We start from the raw sequence: 14054 nt of genomic DNA on the forward strand, positions 1-14054 counted from the left end.
GCACAAACATCAACAATAACGTTTTTCTTACATGATGGTTAATAATAATTATGAAATAAAGCATTAAATTCTACAGTTTAACAGCTAACACAATTTATTTGACACAAATACTAACAAATACATTAATTTGCCAACATAGCCACCTTTCTTTTTTTAACACTTCATTTTGTCAGCTTTTTAATGGGATCGTGCTTAATTTGAGCTCAAGCAACCAAGACGTATGCGCACAGGCTGTTCAGTGATAATTACTGCTTTCTTTAGGTGTAAATCTCCAAGTTCAAGGAGGGTCCACAGGTTTTTAATTGGGTTCAAATCAGGTGAGCAAAGTGGCCAAGTCATCACGTCACCATCTTTGAACCAGAAACTGGCAGTAGAGTTTTTAGAGTTCATTTTCAATCCATCTTCCACTTGTAATGGTTCGACCAATTCAGTCTGGATAATACCAGCCCATACACTCATCCCTCCCTCCTGTTGCAGGCACTTCAGTGGAGGTGGTGTGCAATGTCCATCAGCCATCCAGCTAATACCAGCCCCTACCATCACCAATGTCAATCAGCCATCCAGCTAATACCAGCCCCTACCATCACCAATGTCCATCAGCCATCCAGCTAATACCAGCCCATACCATCACCAACGTCCATCAGCAATCCAGCTATCTGCCCACCTATCATATCTCTCCAGTGTCTTCCTCTCATCTTATCCGTCCACAAAACCTTTTAAAGAATCAATGCAGAAGTGCAGCCGCCCCTGAGCTCAATGTTCATGGTGTTGTTTTGTGTTGCCAATTCTTCATGTGCTTACTTGTGGTTTATTTAAGAGAGGCTGGCTTTCTGACTGTTTGACCTTGTCAATCATGCTAAGTCCAGGAATGTTGCCGTTCTGGAAAATGGTTTTCTTTTCAACAAGCTTTTTTGCAACCCTCTGGACTCACACTCAATAATCTGTTGACTGTGCAGTGATCACGACTCAACATCTTTGCAGTTAAAATGGTTTTCTATCCCTCTGAAAGCAAGTCAACTATTTTTTCCTTTTCATCTTCTGTCGGGTCTGTTATACACATCTGTCATCTGTTCTCACACCTGCATTTAGGGCATTTCTCACTTCAAGCTGGCACCTTCTCAAAAGTAAAGCAAGTTACCACTTGAGATTAATATGGTTTTACATTTTTTTTTTTTACTGCTCTTGGAGATGCTATGTCATTATTATATGGACATAAAAATTATGTACACAGTGTATTGGTGAACGCTTCCACAGCAATTGTATAGGCAGTGTAATGTACACAGTGTGTGTGTGTGTGTGTGTGTGTGTGTGTGTGTGTGTGTGTGTGTGTGTGTGTGTGCGTGTGCGTGTGCGTGTGAGTTGTGTGTGTGAGTTGTGTGTGTGTGTGTGGACCCAAGGAAGCCCAGAACACAACAGCACAAAAGGGCCAAGGCAATGTGACCGTTATCCAATTATACCCTGCCATTCTCCAGTGTTTAGTTGCCTTGAGTGAGCGAAACAATGGCATTCTTCTACACTCGATCGACCTTTTCTGTCATTCTGTGTTTCCTAGATGGTGGTCTGGCTGTGTCGATGCCGCCCACGCCCTCCTCCGTACCCTTGCCCTCTCTGCCAACGGGCTCCAGTGTGAGTGGGGGTCTCGGGGCAGACGCCATCCCTGCGCCGGGACGAGGGGACGATGGGACTACTGCGGTCACCCCAAACCCACTGACGCCCGAGGCCCAGACGTCGGGCGAGACAGAGAGCGAGACGGAGAGAGAGACAGACAGGGAGACGGAGGGAGAGACGGAGGAGGAGAAAGCCAGGCGTCTGCTGTACTGCTCTCTCTGCAAGGTGGCGGTCAACTCCCCCTCCCAGCTCGAGGCGCATAACAGCGGTGAGTCTCCCCACATCCCGTCCTTGGCCCCTCTGCAGAGCCCAGAGAGAGCCTGACAGCTTTTATTAATTATCTTTGGGTTTGCACTCAACCCCAACTGTTTTCCCATGCAAAATAAAATATTGTAGACTGTTGATTGCAGTTATATATCAAGACACAGGCATATGCGAGAGTGCCCCAAAGAGCCTTTTTTTTTTTTTGAATATGTACTATTTACACCCAATATGCTGAAATTTTTCTTTTCACCAAAATGTTTTTCATCATATATTACTTTACGGAGGGCCTGTGAAGTCAGTTTGTTTACACACTCTCCACACACACACACACACACACACACACACACACACACACACACACACACACACACACACACACACACACACACACACACACACACACACACACACACACACACACACACACACACACACACACACACACACACACACACACACACACACACACACACACACACACACACACAAAACAAGCACAGCATCCCAAGCCTGAATTGTTCCTTTTCAAGGCCAAGTGTAGTCCTGGACCACAGGATTTTAACCTTTACATGACCATATCAATTCAAAAAGATATTTTTGAATTAGTTTTTCTATTAAGACACACCTCAAGGTGGTTCATTGCTGAATGCTGACGCCTTAACAAGGCCAAGTGTAATCAAGGACTCTTTGTAAATGGCTTAGTCAAGACCAAGTGTAGTCAAGGACTCTTTGTGAATGGCTGTGGCTGATTCTGTAGTGTAAGGACAGTCAGAGCCAGGGACGAGGAGAGCTGCAGAGGACCTGTCGTCTGGAGAGGGATTAGATTGGCCACAAGCCACACGCTTCTCGCTTAGTCCAGGACAGAGTGGGTTCCGCTGCTATCTCCTCTTAGTCCAGGACAGAGTGGGTTCGCTGCTATCTCCTGCTAGCCGTTATCGCCAACGCTGCACCTCCTAGTGATCTGCGGGGTGAAACTCATATGTCCTTCTCAGATAGCAGAGAGGCCAGAAAGAATGGCAGAAGTACCAGAGGTGGGAAAGTTCAAGCACAGAAATTCAACTGCCACCAGATGGTTAACTTCTCAGTGGTAGATCTCATTTTCCTACAATTAGATCTACCGTAAGGCTCCGTAATTAGCCGTTAATTAGCCAATTCAGCTAGTGGGCATATAAATAGATTTTTGTTCTCGCTCTGAATGTAGAAAGTAAAATGTTTGTTTGTGACTCCTGTATTTACTCCCTGCGTTCTGGTTAACCTCATCAGGACCAAAAGCACAAGACCACGCTGGTGGACATGAATTGCTTTTGAAATTAAACGCTTCACTCTCGGAACCCAGAAACACACAGAAACAAACCTTTAGTGGCTCCTGTCATCGGCCCCCTTGAATCAGCCTTAGATGTGTTCCACAAAGCAAGATTTCTGGTTCACCCAGATAACTGATGAATCCACAAATCAGCTTAAAATATTGTATCTGTTCTTTCTCCAGGTACGAAGCACAAGACCATGCTGGAGGCACGCACTGGCACCGGCGCCATCAAGTCCTTCCCCCGCGCCGGCGTCAAGGCCAAGCTGCCGCCGCCGCCGGCCACCGTGACCACGGGCCTGCAGAACAAAACGTTTCACTGTGAGACGTGCGACGTGCACGTCAACTCCGAGACGCAGCTGAAGCAGGTAAGGAACGCACACACACACGCAGCACAGTGGATGACTAACATCAGATGCGGTCTCAGACGTGGCACAGTAGAATGGCTAACATCAGAGGAGGCAGGCACGAGTCAAAAACTCCATCAACACTTACCATCTGTTCCCATGTAGTTCCCATCTGATCGCGCCATCTTCTGCTATCTATTCACCATCCAGTATATGTATAAATACAGGTGCATTAATGTCTTTAAATGATGTGTACAAACGTATAAACATGTACATGTAAACGTTGTTAACTTTTACGTTAAGTAACTTTAGAGGAAGCCAGTAGGGGACGCAAAGTGATGTTTTTTGATGCGTTATGACGTGAGGCGTTTTCAAAGTCACCCTGCTGGCAGCCTCAGTACTTACTGTAGCCACCTTGAGTGACCCCCCCGTTCATTGCCCCTCTGTGCTCAAAGTGCCTTTGCTGAAGCGTCCCTCTGTTCTGCCCTCTCCAGCACATCAGCAGCCGACGTCACAAAGACCGAGCCGCGGGAAAACCGGCCAAGCCTAAATATAGCCCTTACACCAAACCCCAGAGAGGACAGACTAAGCAACCGGTACGTCTCTCCTCTTTCCTTTCCTCTCCTCTTCTCTCACAGCGGGGGCGGTCGAAGCAAGGTGAGGAAACCGGAGGTGCTTTGCCCCAAGTCCCAGCAGAACCGGAGTCTGTGACAGCTGCACCAATACGAACCCTGGACGCCTCTTTGAGGGGGACCTGACCTTTGAGCAGTCAGCGGGAACATACTGTTATTCTTCTTCTTTCCCTCGCTGCGCTGCTGTTCTAATAAAGAAGTTAATTTATGGCCGTGGCTGAAAGCTACAGTACACACCAGCTGTGTGACACGACTCAGTGCCAGAGATGTAATTGTTTCGCTTTTTTGCGCCACATAGCGGGATCATAGTTTCAGGCCCAGCTGTGACGTGTCTGCATTAGCGTCAGCGTTGCGAAACTAACGCCACTGGCCACTTTCCCAGATAGGGAGGGGATGGGGTGGTCGAGGCTTGACTCACAGGTGCCTATAACAGTGTAATCGAAACGGTGGGAAAAATCACACACTTTGACACGTTGAGTTTCACTGAGATGACCGCACCGGTAGAGGAATGTGTGTGAGTAGAGCCAGTTGGCAAGTTTAGTACAAGGCACAATTACAAAAACGACCTCTCCAGCGTCACTCAGGGACAAATTAGAATTGTTCCCACCACATGTGTAAACAAGTTACAGTCTAAACAAGCTGAATAGGTTATTTATAATGGTGCAGTGACTACTTCATCATGTTGGTGTTAGCCAGGTGAGTAATATACTGTTGAATGTTATGTTGTTGAATGACCAGTCAGCTAATGTCAGTTTGAGGAATGGGTGGCATGAGGAAGGACACTGAGTGTGATGTTGTCTCTCCTCAGGCGAAGTTGTCACTGGCTAAGGAGCTGTGCCAGACGCTGCCGCCCAGGATGGTGCCCTCTCACCTGGCAGCCATGGCCGCCGCCGCCGCTGCCATCAACTCCGCCTTCCCCCTGCGCTCCGCCACCCTCTTTCAGACTCAGTCCATCCCCGCCGCACTCCTCCGCCCCGCCCCTGGGCCTGTCAGGACAGCCCATGCACCCATGCTGTTTGCCCCATACTGACCTCTGAGCTTTGAACTCTGAACCTTGACCTGCCTGCAGGAGGGCAGATTCAGCCTGTGGAGTTCCCCACAGCACTCTACTTGGACCCCTTGTCAATCAACAGCTCCGTCTTTTCCCCCCTAAAACCCCTCCCTGTTGGACCTGGACCCTTTGTTTGATATCACACCGCAATAATTAAAAAAGAACAGACACACCAAGGTAACTATGCAGTGTTGTTTCAGACTTGAAGCTATAGATGTCTAAGGAATATATTGATTATTTCTTTTTTAGATTGATTCTCTGTGTTCATTAAGGTCATTGCTTCTGTAAGAAACCTTTTCAGCTATGAGAATGTTGATAAGGAGACTAGACAGGTGGGGGAAATCGTCTGGGCTGTTTGCACTTTAACCCCCCTTTTACGCTGGATGTCCTCAATAGATTAGATGTCTATGACATAATCCCTCTTGTGTAGTATGTGTAGGTGTCTATTTGTGTGTGTGTTTGTGTGTGTGAGACTGGATTTACGTGTGTGACTATGTGCGTATGTGTGACTGTGAGTGCATGTGTATGTGTGCGAAGGCATCTGTGAGAGTGCGTGTGTGTGTGTGTGTGTGTGTGTGTGTGTGTGTGTGTGTGTGTGTGTGTGTGTGCAAGTGTATTTGCTTACAACAGTGGAATGTGAGGATTGTGAGGAAGCCTACGTGATCAGGAGATCAGAAGCTGGATCTTCTCAAAATTGAAATGCTGCTGCTCAATTTATAGACCACGTAGACAACAGAATGCTGCCTGCAAAGCAAAGAGAAATGTAAATACAGGTGTGTGCCCACGTGTGGATTAGGTGTGTGTTTGTGGGAGAGGGACTGAGAGAGCCTACCCTGCAGGACTACAAAAGCTGATCTATCTGAGCTGTCAATGTCAAAAGAAGATGAATCATTTCAAATAAAAATAACTTACTTTGTTACTTTAGCTTCAGTCTCAATTGAAAAATAAATGTACTCTGCCGTCTACACACACACACACACACACACACACACACAGTTTATCAAGAACCCAATTGTTTTGTTTCATTTGTTAAGCAGTGAATCATTTGGTGCAAAATGCGATGAAAACCAAACAGTGAATGACTCAGAGGGAAACATGGAGCCGTACTTAATTCCTGATCCAACTGAAACGGTGCCCTTTGCGTTGCTATCATCCCACTGTCTCCCGTCTCTGATTCACAGCACCCTTTGGGAAATTCTGAACCCATCAATTTTGCTTCCTGACATTTTTTTGCGGGTCGTATTTGTCAAAACACCATAAGTCATCAGGTATTTCGTGAACCCCATAACTTCAAGCAAGGACCTCCTTGTGAACTCTCTCCTCTTGCGTCAGACGCCAACACTGACTGACATTTCTCCGGGCTTCAAAACCTCAGTGCAGAATGCAGGACGGGTGCCCCCACACGTATATGTACACAAAGAGGAGATGTGCTCTCAGCTTTGCTCACACTCCAAAACTAATAAAGGCAGCAGCTCTGATGCACACGCAAAAAAAAAATACGCTAAGCCCGCTGAGCGGGATCATTGGCACCATCTTGCTCCTATTACGTCCTTTGAAACAATAATCGGGAACATCTGTTCTGTGGGACGGGGACTTCTCAGGCTATGGTTCCAGAGAGCTATCAGCGACTCCACGCACACAGAACAGCTCAGCTCACTCGGCCGACTCCCAGCGCCACAGCTGGTGGGGGTCCAGCCCTACAGCGAGAGCTCTGGTTTCGGTCCTGTCACCTTGTGAAATTGTTGAAATACAGGATATAAATGTGCTGGACTCAAAGTGCACCCGCAGCAGTCAGTAAAAGTGGCTTATTTGAACCTGTGTCTGAGAGTGAACTGTGATAAAAAAAAAAAAAAAGCTTTTTTTCTTGCAACTGTGATAAAAGCTTTTTCCCCTCCATTGTGTCTCCTCTTTTCATTCTAATCATTGTGCCTCTAACACTGTTGTTGTTGTTGTTGTTGTTGACCTCCACTGCACTTGTGCTCTGAATTTATATTTGACCATGGTTGAGTGGAGAACATACAATGGTTGTGGATGTCTTTTTTTTGTGGCAGGATCCTTTTTTAGCAATGTTTTTTCTCTCCAACATGCATTTCTGCACAACACATTTGTAGCACCTGGAACCTTGTCTCTTCTTTGTTTGCGGCCTAAAGGAATATGTGAGAGGGAAAACATTATAGGAAGAGAGAGCTGAAGAAATTCCCAGAGGCCAAAACTGAACACTTTGTACACCTGTGGTTGTGCTTGTGCTTGTACGTGCAGGGCTTTAATTCCTGATCATGACAAATGTAGTCATTACCGTTCTGGTACCTGCGGAAAAAGGGCTGGATATGTTCATTCTACCGGGCTCTGGACTCCTAGAAGGCTTCGGAACTCCAGCACTCCCTCCCAGCTGCGCTGTCCTGCAGTTCAACCCTGAGTTCCCCCTGTCCTCGCGAGGGAGAACTTCATGGATCATGTTGACAGATTTTTCATCAGAGGTTTTTCAGAGATTGTTATCGGGATTTGAAATATTGGAGCGCTCATAAGCACTGTCATAATCAATCAAAATGACATATGCCCTGGAAAAGCCTGAGACAACTGCGGGGCCTTGGCTGTAAAGTTGCCCTTTTGTCTTTTAACACATTAAGCACGGGCAGTCTATGCCACCTGCATGTAAAAGTGATAGCGACATTAGCTGGGAATAATATTAGCAATAAATGACGTCTGATTTGACAAAACATGGCTTAATGGATGGTTATAATGGCATGGTTAATATATGAACCAACCCGAGGCAAGCCGCTATCTGCTGTCCAAAAACTGTGGTCCCGGATGTTGTTATTTTTATTCTCAGGACAGACTGAGATTCACCCTTGTCAGGATATCCCTCTCATTTCTGAGACCCTGAAAGCATCCCAAACAGTAGGAATGATTTTGGCCATGACACTATTGGGAATCACCAGATTGGCACCAGGTTAGGAGCAGGTCTGGTCCAAACCCTGTGGCTGTGTGGTTTCCTGGTTGCATGAGGGACATCCATTGACACGTGCTGTTAGCGAGGATATCCTCAACTTGTTGACAGATTCTCTTTGAAGGGATTCACTGGGATGAAATTCTCTTCTTCCAACGTAACTAGACAGGCGAACTAACACATAGCTTTCCAATTCTTCTCGCTCGTGTTATTGTCTGTTTTTTTTTTATTCCATTCTTACTGCCAGAATTTGGAACTGTGAAAACAGAGGTGGGGGGGGGGCAGGCACTGTAGCTCACACAGTAGCCTCGACCACTTTCGGGCTTGAAGCTCAAGTAGGTCACGGGTTAGAATCCGGCCCGATGCCATTTTACCTGTCCACTCCCCACCTCTTCTCCCTCAGATTTCCTGTCCAACTCTGCACTGATCTATCCATTAAAGGCATAAAAGGCCAAAAACAAATCTTTAAAAAAAAAATACAAATAAAAAAAAAACAGAGGCGGGCAAATGTTTCGACCACCACAGCTTTCCCTCCTCCGTGTCACCGCTCGCTCCGGGGAAATCAGTGAGCCATTGCAGGCGCAGATGCCAGTAGTGAGGCGGGCAGAGGAGAGCGCGACCCTGATCAATGACCCCGCTGGCCCGCACCCTCCCTCCGGGAGCGGATCTCGTCTCTAAACCCGCCGCTCCACGGCATGGAGACACATTTGAAGGGGGTCAGATTCCGGTGCAGAAAAAAAACGGGAAAGGGGCGATAAGGCTTTGTGTCCAGCTCCATGTTTGGTCCTTGGGAAAAAGTACATGACCTTTTTCCTTCAGCAGATTAATATCTAACCACACCATGGATGGTGAATCATCAGAGAGTCGGATTGGGGGGGGGGGGGGGGGGGGCGGGGTATAAACCCAAGGGGCCCATTCTTGCTTCATTCCAAGGTATTACAGAGGACTGGCTGAAGCTCTGTCCCTACATTTCAAGTAGTGCTTTACACAGAATGACATGCTTTTCGTTTGCACGGAGAATACAGCCTTGAGGGGATATTTTTGAATTCAGAGCTTCCATAACAAGCTGGACAGGGTGCACATTTCAACCTGCAGACACAGAACACGTTTCCCATCGGGCGGCCATGAGATCAACTGACAAAAAATAAATCCACTTTTGTGCTAGAATGATTTATTTTATCTACACTACATCTACATCTACTCTATTTTACACACACACACACACACACACACACACACACACACACACACACACACACACACACACACACACACACACACACACACACACACACACACACACACACACACACACACTGCTCTTTCCTTCAACAACAGCACATGTATGACATTTTGTGCTTGGTAATACCAAAGCTGCTTCGCTCCTCAGAAATTAGAGGGATGTTGGGAACTCACCCAAGAGCTTAAGGAAAAGCCAGAGAGCCTACATACACCAACATAATACAATTTTCCCCCGAATCGGTTTTGTTTACTTAATTATCAGATCTGTTTGCTGATATTTATGGGCCTGTAAACCCCCCACTTAAAAGGTATACTCACATCTTTTTTTCTCTCTCTTCTCCCCCTCCCGTCTCTTCGCCTTCGTGTGGACGGTGATGAGAGGCGATGAAACCAAGGGGGAGATGTGACAGTAATGTATTCCGGGGGCAGAGTTATCATCTTAATGGGACTGTCAGTGAGGTGTCAGCTCAGGGTCTCAGGTGACAAGCAGGACAGGTGATGCATGCCGTGCACACTGCCGCACTGTACCATGATGCCGCCCAATGCCAACCAGCCAGCCAACCGACCCTAGATGTCACCTTGGGTTTTTCTGGGAAAAAAAAAAGAAAGATATCTGCATACTTTACATTTTTCTAAAAGGTGCTCAGTTTGAAGATGGAATGTCACTATTTGCCTCAACCATTAAGTTGATTTTATTTGTTTCGACATACTCAGTGCAAATTGCAGTACAATTAAGTGGCGAACACATTAGGAATCCTCTGAAATCCCTAATAGAAAGGCAGGAATGGGGAATGTGACAGTAATGTCTGGTGAATGATGGTGAGCGTGCAGGGGAGAGGATTAGAAGCGGCCCTGGTGCGCGTGGGTGTCTCTCGCCTCGAAAGCCCCCCCACATGGCAATCTGCACACAGATCAAGCTGTGATCAGCCCATTGATTTTGGTGTTTAGATTATGCTCACATTCATAGCGGACTGTTTTTGTGTGTGGTTTCTGAAAAGGTCACTGCATTCACATTAGTGAGAGGATAATGTGTGTCTGCATGTGTGTGAGAGAGAGAGTTGGAGAGACTTGAAAGAGGGTACACTGCTGCCATCTTCTGGGCCTTACAAGTATGCACATGAACGCACATAATCTTGCCCTCCTATTATGGTACGGATGTGTGAAGAAATTCAGCTTGTCAGCCTCTGTAAAGCAGGGAAAGACTGGATAGCCTTGAAGACTCAAGCTTACATTCATACATGCTGGAAAAGAAGAGGAGCTGGAACACTCTGATGGTCTTGTGTCTATGCTGCTCAACTTGAATCCACAAACATGCTTTTGTTCCTTCCAAAACTTTGGCTAACTTCTATCTGAAAAGCTGTATTGATTCATGGTTGCTGTGGCAACAGTTACTATGGCAAGCCAAGAAAACAGTTAGAATCTACATATTCTCATGGAAAGAAAACCTGCAGTAGAAGAGTGGTAATTAGCTTTTTTTTGTTTATTTTGGACTGGCTTGTTCATCTTGTTATTGCTTCTTGGTTGATTTATAACCTGTTCTTCAGACACAACCAAAATAATAGCTGGAAAATATTAAACCCTGTGTGAGAGGTTGTTGTCACAGACTTAATTAAAAGTCAGTCTACAGTCTATGTTGAATCACATATTGGTTTTTAATATAATTTTAATACAATAAGCCAAAATTTAAATGTAAATCCAGAGCCCTGATTTGGTATTGTTTGCACTGCAGCTGCCCTGTTCTGACAGAGGTCCCAGAGGAGTCCAATGATTCCTGCCAGGATTCCTTCAGCCTTTCAGACGGCCTGAGCAGCTGTGAAGAGTTTGGCAATGTTATGGGCAAGACCCCAGCCTCCGCCGGGCCTTCTCCAGAACCACAGTACAATGTGGTCACCTACCCTGGGAATAGCCCCTTGATTAGGGCCGTGGCCCAGGGAGAGGACAAGAACGCGCCCTGGAGGAAAGACATGGAGGACGCCAGCGTGCTCATCAACAACTACGGGGGTAAAAAAGGGACAAGTTTCTTTGGGGTGTTTGACGGTTTCCATGGACGCAGCTCAGCAGAGTTGGCCGCGAGAGAGCTCCCCGTCCTGCTGCTGGAACAGCTGGTTAAAGCTGACCCCTCGTTCTCCTTGGCCAGCGAACAGAGGGACTTTCTGTCCAGAATGGAGTCCCTGTTTGAGAGAGACTCCCCGGCCTCTGTGGACCAGGGTACCATGACCAAGGAGCAGCAGATGAGGCAGGCGTTCACCACCGCGTTCGCACACATGGACCGAATCCTCGGGTTGGGCCGCAACGAGACCTCCAAGATGCGGTGGAGCGGATGCGGCTCTGTCATATGCATGCTGGAGGAGGAGGAGGTCATCCCTGAGGAGGAGGTCAACCCTGAGGAGGAGGAGGTCTCCCCTGAGGAGGAGGTCACCCCTGAGGAGGAGGAGGTCTCCCCTGAGGAGGAGGAGGTCACCCCTGAGGAGGAGGAGGAGGTCAACCCTGAGGAGGAGGTCAAACCTGGGGAGGAGGACCACAAGACACTGCATGGAAGGATGCACATCGCTAACTGTGGTCAGTCTTGAAATAGCCTTCCACAAAGATGTATTCCACAAAGCAAGCTTTCTGGTTTACCCAGGTAACTGCAGTATGAAACCCAAGCCTGTAACACAATGCATATCCTGGTCTCCTGAGGAGTTAAGTGTATAGTCCACACACACCAAAGAAAGTCTCAATTAATCAGTCCAAATACAGAAGCCACCAGTGGTTTCTTAAAAACCACGATACACTGGACTAATCCTCTTGTACTGCACATTGAAGAGTGGCATTCGTGGCCAGTAGCAAATTACATGAAAGTTAGATCTTATTTCTAGAATATACACTATGGCATGAGGATCACTTGCTGTGTTACTTTCATTTTCACAAGCCCGTAGACCACGAAAGGCATAATGATAATTGTACACTAAATAAACTGTCCCTACTATTTTTTCCCTCATTAGTGCTTGGTATAGAACCAGTAAACGAGTTGTTATCCTGAAAATGAATTTCCCTTGATCAGGTTAGGCACATACTTACAAATGCCTTCTTAAAATGTTATTAGAAAAAATTATTACATTCAAGTTAGGCAAACATAGACAAATCCAGCTTCATGACATCCGTATCGCTCTAAATTTGTAGTACCGACTCGAGTAGAAATGTTCTGTGATCCTGCTTTGTGGAATACTGTCTTGATTTCTTTACACTGTTTGAGTAACAGACTTTCGAGTGAAACTACTGAGTAACCCATCAACAGAATAAGCACCGATCATTATTATTTGTAAGATTTGGTGCAGTTTGTAATGTGATAATAAATTCAGACGAGAAATATGAAAAGTTGTTAAATTATCTATTGCATCAATGGAACAAAGTTTACTACATGATAACATCACAACAATGATGCTCTTTTTTACTAGGTCATATCCTGTAACTTTGCGTAACGTAACGTCAAAGTCACGGTTCTAAAGGCAGAGAACCTCCCCGGCACTGCAGCGCAAGGTAGAGGAAAGGAGTTCTCTGCCTGCCTCTGCCCATCTCTCTCTCTCTCTCTCTCTCTCTCTTTCTCTCTCTCTCTCTCCTCTCATCTCTTTCTTTCTTCCTGTCACTTTGCTGGGTAGGAAACGTCCACGCTGTTCTCTACAAACAAGGCAAGAGCTTCCATGTGACCCAGGACCACAGCACGGCAAACTCCAAGGAGCGCAAGCGTATCCTGAAGGAAGGGGGAGCCATCAGCGTCAACAAGCATCACGGCCTGGTGGAAGGCCTGCTCCGTGCCACGCGAGGGCTTGGCAACTACGGCGATCGTAAGCTGAGGAAGGTGGTGCTCCCCACACCGTCCTGCGTGTCCCTGGGCCTGGACCCGTCCTCCGGCCTGCTGGTGCTGGGGTCCAGTGGCCTATGGGACGGAGTCCAACCGGAGGAGATCGCCCACGTGGTGCAGAGGTGCATCCGCAACTGTCGGAGGCGCTACAACCACACCAAAGCCACCAAGGAACGGCTTAGAGACCAGTGCATCTTTATGCTCAAAGAACCTGCAGAGAACCAAGAGGCGACCATTGAGGAACCACCATGCAGAGAGGGAATGGAGGACCAAGAGCAGGCAGCATCATACAGACAGCCCAGGGACCCAACTGCTAGGGAGGACGCAGGAAGGGCGGCTGTGGTGGAGGTGAACTATGAGCAGCTGGCAGCCAGTATATGCAGCAGGCTGCTGCAAAGAGCGATAGCCGCAGGCTCCAGGGAGAACATCTCCGTCATGGTGATCCTCCTCCAAGGGCTGGATGTACTGGCTGTCCAATCAGAGGACGGGGTCTGACTCCCTCAGCCAATCGGTGTGGCTCTTGCAGGTGTTGACTTCAAACACAAAACAGCCTTGCGCTACGTGTAGAGCTTCATCAAACATCCACACCATTAAACGTACAATTTCACCCCCTTTATTGAAAATATTAGCTAGTACCTGGACAATCCATTAAGATTAGTCCTTCACTGTTAAGGTCATTACATCACTTTGTCCATTCGGTTCTCTGACAGTCACATAGTTCATTTAGCTACATTTGGTGTTTTAAGCAGTAGGTTAGCACTTCCAAGATTACGCTTTTTAATTTGATCAAACGGGCAGTCACCAGCTCATGACCAAAAC

General features: G+C 46.9%; 2 protein-coding genes across 2 annotated transcripts in view; both read left to right on the plus strand.

The window, feature by feature from the left end:
• znf385d (zinc finger protein 385D) overlaps window positions 1-5184 on the plus strand; it is a gene marked incomplete at its 3' end in the record, with an annotated part of 45212 nt that extends 40028 nt beyond the window's left edge. The window contains exons 5-8 of the mRNA XM_080857424.1: window positions 1553-1876; window positions 3359-3543; window positions 4017-4118; window positions 4963-5184. Coding sequence (XP_080713550.1) covers window positions 1553-1876; window positions 3359-3543; window positions 4017-4118; window positions 4963-5184 — 833 coding nt within the window. The remainder of the gene's footprint in view (window positions 1-1552; window positions 1877-3358; window positions 3544-4016; window positions 4119-4962) is intronic.
• A 6042-nt stretch (window positions 5185-11226) lies between these two features.
• LOC308380674 (protein phosphatase 2C-like domain-containing protein 1) lies at window positions 11227-13788 on the plus strand (the record flags this gene model as incomplete). Its single annotated transcript, XM_080858080.1, has 2 exons — window positions 11227-11829; window positions 12918-13788. 2 exons carry the CDS (start codon window positions 11227-11229, stop codon window positions 13728-13730), a joined length of 1416 nt encoding a protein of 471 aa, XP_080714206.1. The 3' UTR covers window positions 13731-13788.
• Between the last annotated feature and the right edge of the window lie 266 nt (window positions 13789-14054).

This window comes from Sprattus sprattus, assembly GCF_963457725.1.
Source record: "Sprattus sprattus genome assembly, chromosome: 19".
NCBI classification, from domain to species: domain Eukaryota; kingdom Metazoa; phylum Chordata; class Actinopteri; order Clupeiformes; family Clupeidae; genus Sprattus; species Sprattus sprattus.